The sequence below is a fragment of the Camelus dromedarius genome, chromosome 7 (genome assembly GCF_036321535.1).
Source record: "Camelus dromedarius isolate mCamDro1 chromosome 7, mCamDro1.pat, whole genome shotgun sequence".
In the NCBI taxonomy this organism is placed as follows: domain Eukaryota; kingdom Metazoa; phylum Chordata; class Mammalia; order Artiodactyla; family Camelidae; genus Camelus; species Camelus dromedarius.
The window spans coordinates 6,299,499-6,317,824 of NC_087442.1; the positions used below are offsets into that span (position 1 = coordinate 6,299,499).

At 38.3% G+C, this 18,326-nt stretch overlaps 1 protein-coding gene across 5 annotated transcripts in view; it reads left to right on the forward strand.

Annotated features, from left to right (window-relative positions):
- The window catches only part of EZH2 (enhancer of zeste 2 polycomb repressive complex 2 subunit), a 55,050-nt gene that overhangs the window by 26,214 nt on the left and 10,510 nt on the right, over positions 1 to 18,326 (forward strand). For 3 of the 5 annotated variants that reach the window (XM_064487266.1, XM_031455554.2, XM_031455555.2), the window contains 7 exons: positions 3,210 to 3,388; positions 6,705 to 6,821; positions 9,676 to 9,796; positions 10,528 to 10,668; positions 11,633 to 11,735; positions 12,211 to 12,374; positions 17,738 to 17,829. In XM_064487266.1, the coding sequence (XP_064343336.1) occupies positions 3,210 to 3,388; positions 6,705 to 6,821; positions 9,676 to 9,796; positions 10,528 to 10,668; positions 11,633 to 11,735; positions 12,211 to 12,374; positions 17,738 to 17,829 (917 nt within the window). The remainder of the gene's footprint in view (positions 1 to 3,209; positions 3,389 to 6,704; positions 6,822 to 9,675; positions 9,797 to 10,527; positions 10,669 to 11,632; positions 11,736 to 12,210; positions 12,375 to 17,737; positions 17,830 to 18,326) is intronic. The other 2 variants (XM_064487265.1, XM_064487264.1) reach the window with 1 other exon arrangement.

The window sequence follows — 18,326 nt, forward strand, 5'->3', positions numbered from 1 at the left end:
GTTTAAAAAGTGAACTTTTCAGAAATGTCAAATATTTATTTTGTTAATTAGAAACTGTTTAATTTGCTGTTTTTCTTCTAAAAATTTGCTGTATATATAGTTTGTATTTTAAAAATTACTGTTAAATTGACTATTACAAAGATCAAGTCTCTTCCCAAAATGCAAGACTGAATTTTGGCAGCTGTTTTAAAAACAGAATGAACAAAAACCTAAAGAGATGCTGGTGTGGTCTCTGCAGTGTTAGAGGCTGTTCATTCCTCTCAAGAAATAAGAGCGAGCTTCTGTAGCAGTTTAGCTTGGTAATGTGGATTGACTTACACCCACTGCTTACGATTCTGTTTTATCTTCTTTTACTAGATTTCATAAAAGAATATTATTTGAGTACTGTTTTGGAAGGTTGGGCCGATTAGTGAGCTACCTTGGCAACTGATGAGGCAGTTTTATACCAGCTAATGTGACTATCTGTTGGGTTAATCAAACTCTTGTTTTTAATCTTTTTCTTCAAATAAAGCTGATTGCAAAATGCTAATTACAAAAATTCAAATAACAAAGAAATATATAAAACAGGCAAAAGTCCCTGTAGTCCAAACCCTGTAACTTATTCTTTCAGATTTCTTTTTCTATATACAATAACATGTTAATAAGTGATACTATACATTTTATCTTGAAACATTACTCCCATATAAAACATGCCTGCTATTCGGCATCACTTTACAGCCTCTGTCCAGGTCTTCAGTCTCTCCAACAATGCACAGTGCTTGGTCCTGTGGATATATCACAATTAGTGGCCCTGTTCATAATTGATGAACACTTAGGCTTTTATTTTTCCCTTTTGCAATTAGCATCTCAGTGAATATCCTTCATACACATCTTTGCCTCTTGAGTAATTCTGTAGGAAAAGTTCCTAGAAACAGGATTCATAAGTCAAGAGGATATGCAGATTTAAAATTTTAACAGAGATTACAAAATTGCCCCCAAAGGTTTTACATTTACACTCTCACCAACTGTTCATGGAAGTGTTTATCAATATTGCCAAGATAAAATATTAATCTTATTAATCTTTGTCAGTATGATAGATAAAATATTAAAGTTTGCTTACCTTTCTTTAATCAGTAAGTTAAGTACCTATTGTTTGTTTATATTTCTTTCGTGAGTTGGCTCTTACGGTCTTCAGTCTTTTGAAATTGGGTTGGACTTTTTCTTATGATTTTGAAGGACTTTTTGTATATTATAAATAGTAGTTTTTAATCATCTGTTCTGCAGACCCCCCATTTTAATGGATGTTATTTGTGCTATATTTTGGTTATACAGAAGTTTTATGTAGTCAAATTAGAATTTCTTTCGATTTCTGGGTTTCTTAGACTTACAAAGCCTTCCTCCACTTCAAGATTATCAACTGTCTTTTTTTTAGTTCTGTTTTAATTTTTACATTTTAACATCATTTAACCTTTTCTTTGGTGTGAAGAGTGAGTGAGGGATTTTGTTTTTAATTTTTCTCTGTTTAGCTTTGTCGTCATTTCATTGCTATTCACTGAGTGACCATCCGTGAGCGGTTAAGGAGCAGTTATAAATGTGTTTCGCAAAGATCAGCAAAATTGGCCTCCCTGCTGGTGGTCACCCGAGCAGGTTTAGTGCCTGAGCCAGGACTTGGAGCTCCTCCTCAGAGGCCGCGTCCGTGGCAGTCTTGCTGGTGCCTGTGCTGCTGGGTGGCATTAAGCCTCACGTCTACTCGTGGAAACAGGGCTTCCTAGCTTGTGCTGCCCCAGCTGATAGAAACCCTGACTTTCTGCTTTGTTCTGCTTCTTAGTTTTTGTTTTCTTTCTTTTTCTTTTTTTTTTTTCTAATGATGGAAATGGTCTTATTTACCCCTCACAGCACTGTTATTGAATTAGGTACTTGAGTTTGCATGTCAAGGACAAATGTGGCTATGGTGACCTGCTTCATGGGCTTTGTGGAGTGTTTTTGTGGTTTTACCAACTTACGTCCTGTAACTGTTCTTCTGTTTCTGATCTCCAGTCTTTTAGGCAGGTGGCAGGTTATGAGGAGGTGATTTACCCGAAAGGCACCACCTCAGACCCAGACTGCACTGGGTCTTAGCGGTTACTGTACTAACCAGGTTTATCTGTTTATGGTCTCTTTATTCAGGATCAGGCTTCTGAAGCCAAGCTGCAGGGAAGAGCTGTAAGGGTTTAAATGTCCTGAAATTGTTTTCCAAATGTTGCCCGTTTTACTTTAAATCTGGACTTGCCCCCCCTCCCCGCAGAAGTGTAAGACTGATGCTTATATGGGAGGAGATCTTCCTGTGGTGCTTCAGGGAGCTCAGAGCAGGGGCCTCATGTTGCTGGGTGGAGGTTCTTCCCCAGCCCGGCGGCTCTGCAGCATAAATACTCAGCGGCGAGAATTGAAGTAACTTAACAGTCTGGTATGAGCCACTCTTCTGTTCCTTAGCTCCAGCACCCTTGATGAGCTGCTTTTATTAAATACGCCTGTGTCAAGATGGGGTCGGGAGTTTTCCTCTGACCCTCTCCTGCTGGAGCACACGCTCACCACCCTTCTCTGCTCCTCCTTATAAACCTGGTTATAAACTCACTTCTGCTATGAGCTTTTCTTGATCTAAACTTGATATTTATCTCATTCCAGTTTTTTCTTTAGTACTTCCTTCACATAGAAGCAGTCTGAAATTAAGTTATATACACTGTCATTTTCACCAGCAGGGCTAGCTAATTTAAAACTTGGTGTGTCATCTTTTCTCTACTCAGATCTTAAAGAATGTGGGCAGTTTCAGGAATCATCTCAGCTTTTCCCCAGAGTAGGTGGCAGCTGATGCTTCCTCCCTCCACCTGGGATGTGAGACAGTTCCTTATTGTTTTTACTTAGAAAAGCAAAAGGATATTAGACAATATCAACAGTTCATTGTGTCTCTGGCTTGAATTAAATGGACCAACCAGGGTAAAGAATATTTTTAATTTGGCTAACTGTATTTTTCCCTCCACTATACGGAAGTCGGACTTAACCCTTCTAATGTTTAAGATTGTTTAGAGACCAGATGGCTATAGCTATTGCCCTTTGGGGTGTCCCTCTGTAAGATGGGGAGTCATACCTACCTCACAGGGTAGTGGTGAATTTTAAAGAAATTAACTTTGGTAAAAGTCTCTAGCACAGTGCTTGGCACATAGTAGGGTGTGTTAATTTCTTTCCCTTCCCTGCAGGCCATTCACCTGCTCTTCCCTCTACGATTTTCCATAACACAGTTTTTACTTGGAACCAGCCTTCTGCCAAGAGTCTCAGTTTGGTTGTGTACTCCTACAACTACTATTTTTGGCTTGACTTCCCTCTCCAGCTCCCAGTGGTCCAGCCACACAGTCGCCTATTGTACCAGCTGGTTGATGTAAGTCTATCCATCCTCAGAGGAACCTGGTTACTTACCAGTAAGCTGTGTTTCTCTGAAAATGTAGCATCCTTGATAACTAATATAGTTGTTTTCTTTCTTCACCATTGATGATGGATTATCTACAACAATTTCCTTATGTCATCCTCAAGTTGGAGCTAGAATTAGAGAATTTAATTTGTCGATATAGGTCTCCTAGTGAGTTCCTGAGTCCAGGACATGTGACTCTCATCAGGTAAAATGCTGTGGAGACCCATGAGGTCAGACTCCTATTCACTACTCTGAGTGATCTGAGACTTAATAACATAAACTGTCAAGGATGATACATTTTCAAAGAAAAAAAGTTACTGGTAAGTAACTGGGATTTTTGAGTAATTTTCCTGTAAGTCAATAAATAAGAATTCCCAAACTTGTTTTACCAACAAATGCTTTTGCATTTGAATATTATTTCATAAATGAAAGGAATATGGTTATTAGTTACGGTTAATAGGTAAAGAGTGGGGTAGGTTTCTAGAGAGATTCTTCATAGATAATGAAGTGGGTGTAGGCCTTCAATTTTCTAAATAGGTGTTCTCCGAGCTTTAAAGGGAAATTGAAATCTCCACTAGGGAAAGTGAGCAAAATCAGTCTGTTCATTCCAGAAACATTTTTTGAGTGCCTACTCTTTTTTGAGACACTGTGCTGAGTATTGTCACGAGACAGAGGTAAAACCGCGCTCTGCCTCCGCTGCTCTGCCCTCAGAGAGCTTGTCTCCGGCCCCGGTGACACCTGTATGGCTTGATTAAGACACCGGGCCCAGGTGTGTGGCAGGTGCAGCGTGGAGGCAGGACTTAGCGCCGCAACCTTTGCTGTCTTATTTTCTGTGCTTCTGTGAGTTCTTTCTGTTCATGGAAAAATCAGTTGACCTCATTCAGTAGACTCCGTATTTTCTACATCATTAGAGCCAACAAGTGAACCGAAGTTAGCATCCTCCTGTCTGGTGGTTGAACAGGGTATTCAGCTGTCCTACCTTAAGTGTGGCCTTGGATTTAAATGTTAAAGCAGGTGAATAAGTCAGTTGGAGAGGCAGCTTGTTCCCCTTACCCCCCAGGCTTTGTGGGGGCAGTCTTCAGAATTAAAGTCACAGAATTAATTTACCTCTACCAGGTGTAAAACAAAAATCAAAAACTCTAGTTTAGTTGTTTTGCAAGAAATGAAGTTATTTTGTGCTAAAATCACTGGCCAGTGTGTAATACTTTATTCCATAATTATAACCACTCTTTGCCCCAGAGTTACCTGGTTAAGTAACTTAGGAAAAAGGAATGAAGACGTGGTAGTAGTAGACGAGAAGAGGGCATGGAGGAGGAGATGCTCCTGTAACCTTGTCATGTGTCCCTGCGCAGTGCCCACTGCGCCAGCAGAGCATCTCCAGGCTGAGAGCTAGAGCGCAGGGATGAGGCTGGGGCATCGGAGTCAGACTTAGGCTTCCATCCTGGCTTGGTAATTTACTACCTTTCTGACTAGGAAAGTTACTTTACTTCTCTGAACCTCAGTCTCCTCCTCATTTGTGAAATTGTGATGCTAAAGGCCAAGATGAGGAGTGGTTAAGATGATGTATACAAAGCACTTAGCACAGTGCCTGCAACACAGTACGTGCTCAATAAATGTTAACTGCTGTTATTATTGGACGGATGGATGAGAGTTGTATCAGAGGCCAAAGAGTGAAACAGGAAAAGATCGCGGGTTTTGGAGTTTTAGTAAACTGTTCACACCTTCTTATTTACTTGAGCTACGAGCTTTCTAGTATTATCTTTATCTTTGCCCTTTTGGAAGGCAAATTAATGGGTTAATCACTGTCACAGTTCTTCCTAACTACTCTCTTTAAACCTTCGCTTCCACGAGGAAGGAACTATTTTTGTGCTGCAGTGACTGTGACTATTGCAAGATTATCCCCCTGGCCTGATGGGCTGAGGGCCAGGTGTGGCCTGGATGCCAAAGACTTCCACTCTGATTTCACCAAATCTAGTCCTGCTATTTTTAAGTCCTGTTAAATAAAAATTAAACATTTAATAATTGTGTGTGTTGTATAGATAAGATTTTTTTTGGTTTCATTTTACTACTTCAGTTCTACTTCTTTTTCCTCTATTTTCATTGATTATATGCCCAGGGTATTTTTGAGAAGGCTCTGGAGACCTGATAATTGGGTAGTGGTACTGTTTAAGAAAAGACGGATTCCTAGACAGGATGCAAAGTGCTGTGGTATTTGGGCACAGATTTTTACCGTATTTCATTGAATCGAAGATGCAACCTTTTTAACATTTTAACACCTGAAACTGGCGTGCATCTTAGAATCATTATGATAAGAAACTATTGTCTTGTAGTTAAATTGGCAACATTAGTTTCTTAGTGATAGAGGAGATAATGGTCTGCTTTGAAATAGATGTCATCGTAGGTTGGATGAAATACGGTATTTCAGAGGAATAGCTGCACTTAACCGGTATAGATACGTATAGAAATGTGGTATCGGGACAGTATGTGTAGTGGGTGAGAGCAGAGGCTCCAGAGTCAGACTTGCTGGGTTTAAATTCTAGCCCTAACTAATGTATGGCTTTGGGCCAGTTACTTATCTTTTCTCTATCGTAGTTTTCTCACCTGTAAAATGGCGCTAAGAATAGTCCCCATCTTACAGGGTTGTAATAAGGACTAAATATAAGATATGTAATGTGTTTAAAATAGTGCCTAGCAAGTAGAAAGTGCTTAGTAACATTAGCTATCGTTATTATTACTAGTTTAGAGATTACACTCTTGCAGAGATGATTTGAATCCATTTTGTTGTGATAGAAGCTCAGACATATTACCTTTAATACTTTGTATATTATCTGATAACAGCAGCAAACTACACTTGGGTTTTTAAAAAGGGAAGGTGCAGATAAGAAAGGTTAACCTAACAAGTTTGTATATTTCTATTAAGTAAGATTTAAGTGGTATATCGGTGTAGATATTATTATTCCACATGGTTGAGATATAAAAGAAATGAAGCATTGAGCTAAGAAATTTATAAAGAAAGCCAGAGAAACACACTATTTGATTATTATTAATGCTGGTAAGTATGGGAAGGGTTGGAGGGTTTTGAAAAATTTGCAAAATATGAAGCTTTTTTTCACACTAAGTAAAAGAGAGGAGAGAATCCTTTTTGGTTTTTATGAACTTATTGTCTTAGGTAAAGAAGTTTCCTTTTCAAGTGATGTAAGCAGGCAGCATCCCTTAATAATGTGATGACTGCAGCTGCGGATTGTCCTTTTATTCTTACAGGTCAATTTTATTTTTTCTCTTCTAGTGTTCGGTGACCAGTGACTTGGATTTTCCAACACAAGTCATTCCGTTAAAGACTCTGAATGCAGTTGCGTCAGTACCCATAATGTATTCTTGGTCTCCTCTACAGCAGAATTTCATGGTATGTAAATAATGTGTCCTGCTTATTTGATAATCACTTCTTTTAAATAAAACATAGATGATTTTCTTATCAAGGTAAGTCAAGATAGTATCTAAATGAAAACAACTATCAAAATGGGAGCATTTGGAGTAATTTTTTAAACCGATTTAATATGTGTATTTTTAAGCATTTTGAGGGTTACCCTTTTCTTAGACCTTTCTAGTTAAAATATTCTCTAAAGGAAAAATATTAAGCAAAACCCATACCTGGGGTTAAAAATTAATTTAAAAGATGAAGGTTATGAGATGTCAGTCTGTATCCTGTAATCTCAGTCTGACTTTGAGGTCTTGTTAATTGAGAACTTATTATTTAAAAAAATTTTAGGCAGCGTGTTATTAAATGATAATGTACACTATGAAATATTCTCAGGGCTTATGAAACACAAGGTTAAGCATATTTCCACAGATAACACTGGCACAATAGCTCTCGTAATGAAATGCTGGTATTTAATTCTTTACAGAAGTAGGATGAAGGCAGATGGAACAAAAGAGCAATTTGAGTATGCATTCTTGACTTGTTAAGTTAGAAATATGTATTTTTACTAGTTATTTGATATATAAAATAATAAAGCTATTAAAATATTGATGGAAGCCCTTGGTAAGCCTAAGGAGAATTGTTTACTAGACTTTAAAAATAATCACGTTTCTCACGTCTTCAGTAACTTTTCAGTATTTTTTAGTTGAGGCTTAAAGGCAAATTTCAGATACTCTTCTGCAACTGTGTATGTGTTTAAGAGTATATTCAAAAACAGTAAGTTTGTGTGGACTTTGGTGATTATGATGTGTCAACGTACATTCATCCTTAGTTTAAAGATAAAAAGTACCACTCCAGTGAACAAAAATAACGACAACGCATATGTGTGGAGAAGGGGGTATATGGAAAATTTCTGTACCCTCCTGTCAATTTTGTTGTAAACCTAAAATTGCTCCAAAAAGAAGTCTTAAAAAAACAAAAAAACTCAGGGTAGACATTTTTGGCAAAACTTTGATTTCAGTTATTTACATATATGTGTGTGTTTGTTGGATTGTATTGTAAAATGTATTTTTTAGGTAAAAAAAGTTTGCAACCTGCTGTAGTTAAGTTACCCTGGCAAATAAAAGCAAAAATTAACCTCAAGCAAAAAAAAAAAAAACCCTAAAAAACCCCAGTAAGTTGGAGAATCATGTTGAAAAAGCTTACAGGAGGGTTCATATTTTCAGACTGAAATTCTGAAAGAATATAGTGTTTGATGTTGTCAGTAAATAGTATTTATGAATCATCTGTGGATTTTGCTGCTGCTGAAAGCCAGATTAGGCAGGCTGTTCTGACTGGGATGTGTTTTGAGGAGCAAAGGTTATATGGATACATTTGGGAAGACAAAATAGCCAGTTGTCATTTAATTTTGGCTTGTGTTCAAAATAATTCACTCTCCTAGATTAAATGGGATTAGTGCAAGTGCGATGTGATGGAACTATTCTTGTATATAAGCTTGAATCTGAATAGAGCAATCCCTTAATATCTAAGTCTTCATTTTATTCCCTATATGCACTTTCTCCCAGTTACCCTTTTCCTGGTTTGTCTAAGGCACTGTTACCTTTATGAACTCTGCAGCTGTCCTGAATGTGCTACGTAGGGGTTATTTGGAAAATTTCCCTTTATTCCTTTTTCCTGCCTGCTCCTACCTCACAGTTCCCTGTGTGTGTCTTGGCTTTCCCATGTATCTTCCTTCCCAGCGATCCTGGGCCAGCCTCGGGCACCTCGCACTTGACGTAGTGGCTTCGTCCTCCTGTCAGTCTTAGCCAGTCCATTCTGTTTATCAGAATTATTCTAAAATTCTATTTTTAACCAATACTCTGTTCAGAGGCCTCTCAAGACTTAGACCTATCCTTGTTTTAAATTAGTCTCCTTATTTAGATACAGACTTCGGAAACTTCGCATCTTTATCTGTAATTGCTGTCTTTTTTTATTCTTTATCGAAAATTCTCTTCCTCCATGAATGTCAGCTTCCTGTCCCTGTCTTCTGTAGCACTCTGTTCTCTCTGAACTTTGGATTGGCTCTTTCCTGCTAAGCTAGCACCTTCTTCCTCCTGTTTTCAAAACCTTCATGTAAACTCACCTGTCATCTTTATTAGCACTTCCGACTTTCATATGCGTCTCGTTCATCTCAGTATTGAAATATTTTATTCTGGAATGTTTCTATTTTATGCCTAAGAGTAAATCCTTTTGGCACAAACTTTAATGGACCATCGATACTCTGTTTTACATTCCTAGAATTTTATTCTATTGAATATCCCTTAATTACATTGTCAAGTGAAGTTTGGAAATCCATATTTATAGTTTTTTTTCTTTTTTGGTATGGTTTTTTATAGTTTATTTTGAAAAACCATATTTCGTCGATCCTAAGACACTTTCAAACATCTAAAATACAAATGTGTCTTAAAATTGATGGAATCATATTGTGATTTGCAGCATTTTTTTCCTTAGATATACAATAATGGTAAGTTTTAACGATTGATGAGATTAAGTTAGATAATACAGTATTTTCTCTTAAATTTTTTTCCTATAAACAGTTCTCTCAGATGAACTGCTTATTGATGAGAGGGGTCTTTTTGTATTTTTTAATTGAAGTGTAGTCAGTTTACGATGTTGTGTTGAGAGGGGTCTTTTATTTGTAGCTTTGAGAGTTTGCTGTCTATTATTTTTAATTTGGAGAACTGGATACAGACATCTACTTACGAAAAAATATTTTTGTGTTTTAGTTAATTACATTTACTTAAAGAATATTTTGTTACTTAGGATAAGCCTGCTTTTTAAATACATATATTTTTACTTTTAGGTGGAAGATGAAACTGTATTACATAACATTCCTTATATGGGGGATGAAGTTTTAGACCAGGATGGGACTTTCATTGAAGAACTAATAAAAAATTACGATGGAAAAGTACATGGGGATAGAGGTGAGCCATGCATTTATTCTCCTGGAAAGGGGGCCAGAGAATTGATATTTTAATTTTTTTTTTTTAAAAAACGGGTATGAAAAAATTGCTGGACTGGCCTGGACTCACAAGCCTAAAATTTTCAATGTTTTCCCTATTTTTAAATTGAAGGATCATGTTTGCCACTTGAAAATAATGTATAGATAGTTATAACAAATTATAATGTCAGTAATACGTAAACTAAATAGAATTGTTGGAGTGTATGTCAATTTTAAGATTCTTTAGCAGTAAAATTAGTGAGGATTAGGGCTCTGCTTGTGTGACATGGGCTCCAAAAATACCTTCCCCACCAGGCACTTGCAGCACCTGAAATTCTGTCATCAGAATCGCAACTCCGGTGTTTTGTCCAGGAGACCCTGTTAAATTGCCTGGCAGGATGGCAATGTGTGTCTTTTCCTGTTGTGGGTGGATAGCGAGGTCTGTCAGATACACTATTTGGAAGGAGGCTAAGCCCATAGTTAGTTTGTGAAGAATTAGGTTGTTGTAGCACTGGACACTTGTGAAAATGGCAGGTGTCAAAGATAAATTCTGCTTCGAACTTTGCCTCAGGCCAGTCCTGAAAATGATCTTTCCTCCCACAATGTAATAATAATGCTATAGTGCTGATTGATAGACCCCAGCTGTTTCTCATAAATTAGAAAAGGCAACATAAACTTTTGTGTATTTCTGATATTTGACTTATCGAATTTCAGAATGTGGATTTATCAATGACGAGATTTTTGTGGAGCTGGTGAACGCACTTGGTCAGTACAGTGATGAGGACGAGGACGACGATGGAGATGACCCTGACGACAGAGAAGACACACAGAAAGGTCTGGAGGAGAACCGGGAAGGTGCGTTGTCATTCTGTCTGCAGGTTCGTGGGTGACCATTACAGCATTTTCCAGAAACAGTAGAGTGCGGATAAATCTTTTGTTAAATATCACATAAGTGGTAGTGTAGTCAAAATTAGAATATTATTTGTAACATTTCATCCTGCACTTGAGCATCTTTATTTCCCTTGACTAGCAAAAGAACGTATGATTTTTGGGTTTCCCTGGGCAATCATCATAATCATTATGGTACATAACAGAATGGTCATTGACAGTGTACAGGGAGTCTGCTCATCCGCTTATATGCATGTATATATATTTAATCCTCATAATGTTCCACAAGGTGGATTTTATCATTGGATCCACTGTATAGTTAGCTGATGGGTTTAGTGAGGTGTGAAGTAAGTTATCACAGTGTTGGGAAGAAACAGCCCAGAAAATGCTGTGATGGGAACAAGCTCTGACCCCAGAGCATGTGTTTTAACCTGCACACTTGTTATGGTTTACCAGAAAAATAGAATTCCAAGTTAGAGCCCATAGTTGGTGGAGATTTGACAAAGCCTGTTGTTAAGACAGTATAAAAGAATTTGGGGAAAAATTGCAGTTTCAGAGAAGTGTACAATTTTTAGAACAAGTACCTTGGTGATCATCTATCTAGTTTAGCTCCTCCATTTTACAGATGAGGAAACAGCCCCAGGTGGATCGGTGACCAGCCAAGGTCACAGAATCAGTTAGTGGCAGAGCTGGGATTAGAACCTTGGTTTTCTGCCTCCCAGTGCACTTAGTTAAAACTTTGTATATTTGACTTTGAATTTTTGTCCGACCTACCAGCATTCCAGATACTTGTAAAATATGTTAGAAGTAAGTAAAACACTAGAGTTGATACTTTCTTGGAAAATCTGCTTTGTTAGATTGTTAGATATGGAGAAAAGATTTACTTTCATTCTTTTTTTTTTTTTTTCCCCTTTTCTATTTCTCTGTTTAGATAAAGAAAGCCGCCCACCTCGGAAGTTTCCTTCTGATAAAATTTTTGAAGCTATTTCCTCAATGTTTCCAGATAAGGGCACAGCAGAAGAGCTAAAGGAAAAGTAAGATTTGTTCTTTGGAGGTGGTCTTGCCTCGTGTGGAGTAACTCACCGTTTGGTTTATTAGAGCCAGAGCAATGCAGCCTGGGAGCCGAGCCCAGCGTCCTGTGTTGACGAGTCTGTGAGGCTCCGAGCTGATGCACGTGTGTCTGGAGTGCCCGAAATAAACACGCGTGCGTGCGCACACACACAACTGACAGGAGTTCGTGTGGGAGGCCATTTGTCTGCACACTTGTAGAATTTTTAGTGCAGTTCATGCTTCACTTTAAATAGTCACATTTTTCATGACAGATGTAAATCACGTCAGTGAATTTGTTCCTTGATATACCAGGCATAGTATTTAATTGGCTCTTCATCTAAATATTGTTGTAGGCTAGACCTTTTTTTGTGTTTTAGGCAAGATAAACATGAAACAGAGTACCCAGAAACCTTGCAGAAGCTCTGTTTTCAATGAGTTCTGGTTTCGCCTTGAGCGCAGGTACAAAGAGCTCACCGAGCAGCAGCTGCCGGGTGCCCTCCCTCCCGAGTGCACCCCAAACATAGACGGGCCGAACGCCAAGTCTGTCCAGAGGGAGCAGAGCCTGCACTCGTTCCACACGCTCTTCTGCAGGCGCTGTTTTAAGTACGACTGCTTCCTACATCGTAAGTGCCGTTATTGTACGTTCTCACTTTCTTCCTTTGTTGTGGAATTAATGTCTTAAAGCACTTGGGTGTTGTCATTTGTTACCACTAGAACTTGTCATTTAATCTTGCAGTTACAATTGAACAATATGTTAGGATCAGAGGATTGTTACTTAATTTGTTGCTTGAGGGTTGCTCTGAAGTCTTGCACAGGTTAAGTTTGGACTTCTGTCTCCCACTCACTCAGAATACAGGTCAGTGATTTTTCCATACATGCTAACCAAGTGGTTGTTTTATAATAAAACTTACTGTGAACCAGCTCATAGCCCAGAGCAACAGTGCCAATATTGACAGACAACTTTTGTTGACCAAGAAATTGGCTAAAAAGGTGTTTATATATATTATCTATTTAGTGTTAAATCTGTTCTGTTTTTTTCTTTGGGTTCTCTGAATAAGCTACTTTTAAAAACACCTGCATTTGAATACAGGTAAAGCATAAAATGTTTTTAATGAAATTTAAGTGTGGCACACATGATATTACTTATTTTTCTGACATTGCTGGGGAATGAGGTTTCAGTTGATGATTTGTTACTTTTAATAATTCGTAGAAGTCAGCCATTTGTTACCCCAGCCATTGTCAGGTTATCAGATATCTTACTGGTTTGGCCTCATTGTCTTCACACAGCCCTTGAAGTAGCTGTCTTGAATTGCACTTAATTTCCCTTTATACATGACCGTTTTAAAAATAATGTTCACTTCTTATTTAAGAATGTTTGAATTGCATTCTGATACCACTGTAGCAAAAAAAATTGGTGGGAGCTCTTCTTCGAGTCAATGAAATCGTCCCTCCACTTTGTCGTGTATAGATATAGCATCTGATGGACCTTTTTGTCATATTGATGAACCAAGAAAGACAGGAGGATATTACTTTTAAACATTATGCAAGAGTTGTTTTCTTGTGCTATTCCAATTTGAGTAATTTTGGTGAAGCTTGAACCTGCTCGTCGTCTTGCCACTCAGGCTGGGGAGAGGAGGGGGTGTGTCCCTCAGGAAGGCTGGCGTCCATGGGGCCGGCGGGCCGGCTGCTCCCTGCAGTGGGGCCTGCTATTCCTCTCGTCTCACGAGAGCCGGGCTCTTCGTAGTGTAGCCTTAACGGATTCATTGCTTTACACTGACTTTGACAAAATATTATACACTATATATTTTCCTTAGATAAAATAAGTTATTTGAGGTATTGTTAAACATACCTGTTAAATTCAGCATTTTGTGCTTTTTGTTCTTTGTCTATATAATGGGAATAATATAAGCTGTCGTGGGATTAAATTTATTACTTACCACGTGTAAAATACTTAAAGTAGCACTTGGCTTATGTTTAGCTGTTGTATTTTAAATAAACCATCATTCACAGGACTTCGATTTCAAAAGAGCACTGGAAGGTGTCCAGGGAAGTCTCCCCTCCTTCTGGCCCGCCCGCGTCCTCACTTCCCTGTGCTTAAACTGCTTGTGTTGCTCGTTCTCCTGTACCTTCTATGGTCTCTTCTGGAAACACAGCTGTAGTCTTTCCCAGCCACCCTGTTCAAATGCTGCCACGCTCTTCAGCTTTCTCCCCTTTTGGACTTCACACTGTAGACTTCGTTCCTGTCTGGACGCTGCATGGTCCCCTGCCGAAGAGGGCCCTATAACTTAACTGAGTCGCTCGTTCCAAGGGTTAGCATTGGGTTGTTTTGAGCCTTGGGCTGTGACAGCACTGCAGTGACTAACCGTGCGTGGGGCTGTCCGTCCTTCCTCACAAGTGTGAGTTAACCTGGTCCACTCGGTGCAGATGTTGCCAGATGACCTGCCATGTAGGGGCCTGTCGACTTAAAGAACTACCAGCAAACTAAGAGTCCCTGTTTCCCAGAGCCCTGCCAGGAGAGTATGTTTTTCAAAACAAAAACAAAAACAAAAACAAAAACAAAAAACTAAAGTATAATCAGGTTACAATGTTGTGTCAGTTTCTGGTGTATAGCATAATATTTCAGTCATATATACACATACAGATATTGTTGATTTTATTTATCAAATCAGTAAATGGTTTTTAGCATAGTTTAATTTGCATTTTATCTTCTTATGTTTAAGAGACTTTCATTTTTTTCCTGAACTATATTTATCCGTCTGGTTTTCTGGACTTTTTGATGTCTTGAACCTCTTTTATATAGTCAGGAAATTAGTTTTCTTGAGATGAGTTGCAACTTTTTCCCCCCAGTTTGTTGTTTGGTAAAAATCCCATATGCAAGGTTAAAAAAACCTTTAAAGTTTGTTTAATTTACCAGTTGGCTTTCCCTACTCTTAGATTTTTAGAGAGTTTCTTGCTTTTTTTCCTAGAACGTTTTATAGACTTCATTAAAAAAAACAAAAACAGAAAAAAAAATCTAGCCCTTTGATCAGTTTGGAATTTATTCTGTTAAAATTTTGGATCCAACTCCTCCTCCCTCCCTCCTTGGCTGCCCTGAGCTGCTGCCTCTGTTCCTTTCACCATGTGTGCTGGGTGTTTCTGGTCTTTGGGTTCTGTTCCTTGAGTCTATCTGTCCAGGAGGAAATTAACATCTATTTTTTTAAAAATTTTTTTATTTAACTAAAGGGTAAAAAAATTTTTTTATTGAAGTACAGTCAGTTACAATGTGTCAGTTTCAGGTGTACAGTACAATGTCCCAGTCATGCATATACATACATATGTTCATTTTCATAAAACATATTACAAGATATTGAATATAGTTCCCTGTGCTATACAGAAGAAACTTGGTGGGGTTTTTTTGACGTTTAAAAATAAGGGTTATGTCTGACTATATGATGTCTCCTTTTATCCTTTAATAACCTCAAGATTTTCTTCCTCTAGTTGGTGTATATTCTTGGTCAGATTTCTAGGCACTAAATGTGCTGAGCTTTTGTCCTTCCATATTTCATACCTTGCTACCTTACTGAGTTGTTCTTGTTTATAATACTTTCTCAGTAGATTCTTTTGCGTTTTCCAGCTGTAATTAAACTACCTATGGTTATGGATGGTTTCGCCTTCTTTCCAATCTTTGTAACTTTAACTTCTCTCTCCTGTCTGACTGCGTCTTCATGGCCGTGCTAAATGACAGCAGTGCTAGGATATACATTTCCTGTCGCTCCTGGGTCAGTTTTAGGAGTTTATCTATTTCATTCAGGTTTTGAAATTTATTTCTATAACGTTGATCTGTGTGTTCTAATGATTCTTTTAATTTATTTCTGTGATTATTCTTCTGTGTTTCATTCTCCCCCTTTTTCTTGATGAGATTAAGACTTGGTTTATAAATTTAAAAAATCTGTTTTGTGTTCCCTCAGAATCAGCTACTGTATTAGTTTTTTTTTTTTTTTTTTTTACTGTTTTTCTGTTTGTGTTATTTTTATTTTTTGAATATATATATTTAGTACAATGAGTTGTCTCTGGAGCACAGTTTCAGCTTCTCTTTTAGGTTATGACATTTGGTATTGTTGCTTTGTTTTTAAAGGAATTTTAGGGAATATTTTGTATTTCCTCTTTCACTCATTGTTCAAGGGAGACTTTAAAATTTCTGGGTGAAAGAGGCCTTTTTAGATTTCAACTATTTTTATTATTTCTGTGCTGGTAACCTTACTGATACTGGGCCTTACTTGTTATTTAGTTGTTAGGGGTGTCAACCTTTTATAAGGAAGGTGTTTTGTTGATAGGGGATTGGCAGTTCATTGGGCCAGAAGCTCAGTATCTGATCATGAATCTTTTCTATTAGAGGGCCTTAAATCTCAAGTACAGGCCTAGGGAATATTTAGAATTGTATGTTATAATTTATAAGTCTTACTTTTGTTTGAAAACTTAGATAAAAATGTTCACCTAGATTTTATAGGTTGCTTTTGAAGTTAAAAAAAAATTTAAAAAAGCCCCCAGTATCCCTGTTCTTATCCTTTTGTAAAAATTTAAAGTATCTTGCTTTAATTTTCCATCTAATAATTTTCCTGATCAGGGAATCTTATGTAGTTTTTTCCCCTGTATTATTTTAGTTTAAAATGTATTTTAATGACTTAGTTCAAGTACTTTAAGTGCCTATCTGAAAAGATTACATTCAGTATTCTGGAAATTTAAAATAGTCAAGACATTTCTAGGAGAGAGAATTCTTTATATACCAAGTTTTCCTAAAGAATTCAAGTTTGAAATTCTGCTGAGGAAAATCTAGTTCCTAGAACAGTTCTTTTTCTTTAGCTGAATGCAGTGTGCAATTAAGAATGGTACTTTTAATTTTTTTTAAAGTACCTTTGGTTACTAGTATGTTAATTTTTCCTTTATGGCCTGAATTTGTTCTTAACTTGGAGGCTGTGTAACTGTGGCTTGTGATGAGGATACTGTCACCTCATCCTGACTTGAGAGACATCTTCTGTCTCCAGACCAGCAGAGGATGCTGTCCTCATTTGTGTACGTGTATGTGCACAGACACAGATGTGTCTTCTGCACTGAATTGGGATAGAACTATCAATCTGTAAGTGTAGTATGTACTAGAGGGGACATCCGAACTAAAAACTTTAACCAAAAACATGTTGGTCGGTATGGGCTTCTGGCTCATCACAATCTTTTAAGTATGCCTTTTAACAAATATTTTAAAAACGATTTATTTCATGAATTTGTCACTTTTTGTTCGAAATAACTTTCATCTTATTCATTCTGAGCAGGGTGTTTCTAGTGTTTGCCTTGGTGCACGGGAAGCATGCTTCCCCAGGCCGACTGAAGCCCTCACTGCAGTGCTTTCATACTTGGTTAGTTAAGTAGCAGCGTGCTGCAGCGTGAACCTGTGTTATATTATTTAGGAGCTGTCGGTTTCAAACACTTCATTTTTCTAAAACCTGTTTTATCTGACCCTCATGCTTCCCTGTAGAAAGGTGCTGACTGCGCAGGCTCTCCCTGGGTTCTTGAATTGTGTATGATTCACAGAAATTGGATTTGAGGGTTCTGAGGCTGTCCGCATTAGCTCTGAAACTGGTTTTTAACAAGTGGTGTCCTATTCTCCCACATTTGACAAGCTGGTTGCTGACCTTTCTTTAGAAATCAAGAAACTGTAGATGTCAGAATTCTCTTGGTAAAAAGAGGACGTCTGATTACTGTGCAGAGGATGTGTCAGTTGTTTTCTGTGGAGACATTAAGGCCTCAGATGTTTATAATTAGAGCTCAGGTGTTCTGGGGGGACCGGAGGACAATACATGGTGATAATTCAGTACGAGCTTGAAGGAAGTTCCATGACGTAAGCCACCCATCAGCACAAGTGTGATGTGTTCATTGACTTTTTCCTTTGGAACTGGAGAAATGGGAAGGTAAATGTCTCATAGTTATATCTGGGTATTTCATGGTTATCTTGCAGCTTTTCACGCAACACCCAACACGTATAAGCGGAAGAACACGGAGACGGCCCTGGACAACAAGCCCTGCGGCCCGCAGTGTTACCAGCACTTGGTAAGCGTGCGCGGCAGGGGTCTGGAGGGCACTGCAGGACTTGGTGAGGCCCATGAAGTCAGCGGTAACCTGGCCGTTCCCATGCTTTTGTTGGCCACGTGATGGGCAGAGATTTCTCACCCATGTCTCTTCGTGGCTCTTAACGTACCGCACACTCTAGTCCTTCCTTAATCTCGTATTCTCTGTTAATCTCTTCAGCATGAGGTCTGTAGGGCCCAGGACTCTGGTGTTTCCCAGAGCTCATAAGCATGGGAAGCACAGGTGGCCCGCTCCCCCCAGCGACGCAATGGTTGCAGGCAGTGGTCCCCAGGCTTTTGTCAGAGCCCGAGCCCTTTGCGTCTTAGACCCACTGTATCTGAGCTGTATTATATAGGTCCCGTAGAAGTGGTGTGTTTTTGTTTTTTGTTGTTTTTAAATAATGATGGAGAAAAGGTAAGGGTTTAAGAAAATATGAGGTAGAAAAGTTGTTTTTTACGGGCACTATCTTATTTTTACCA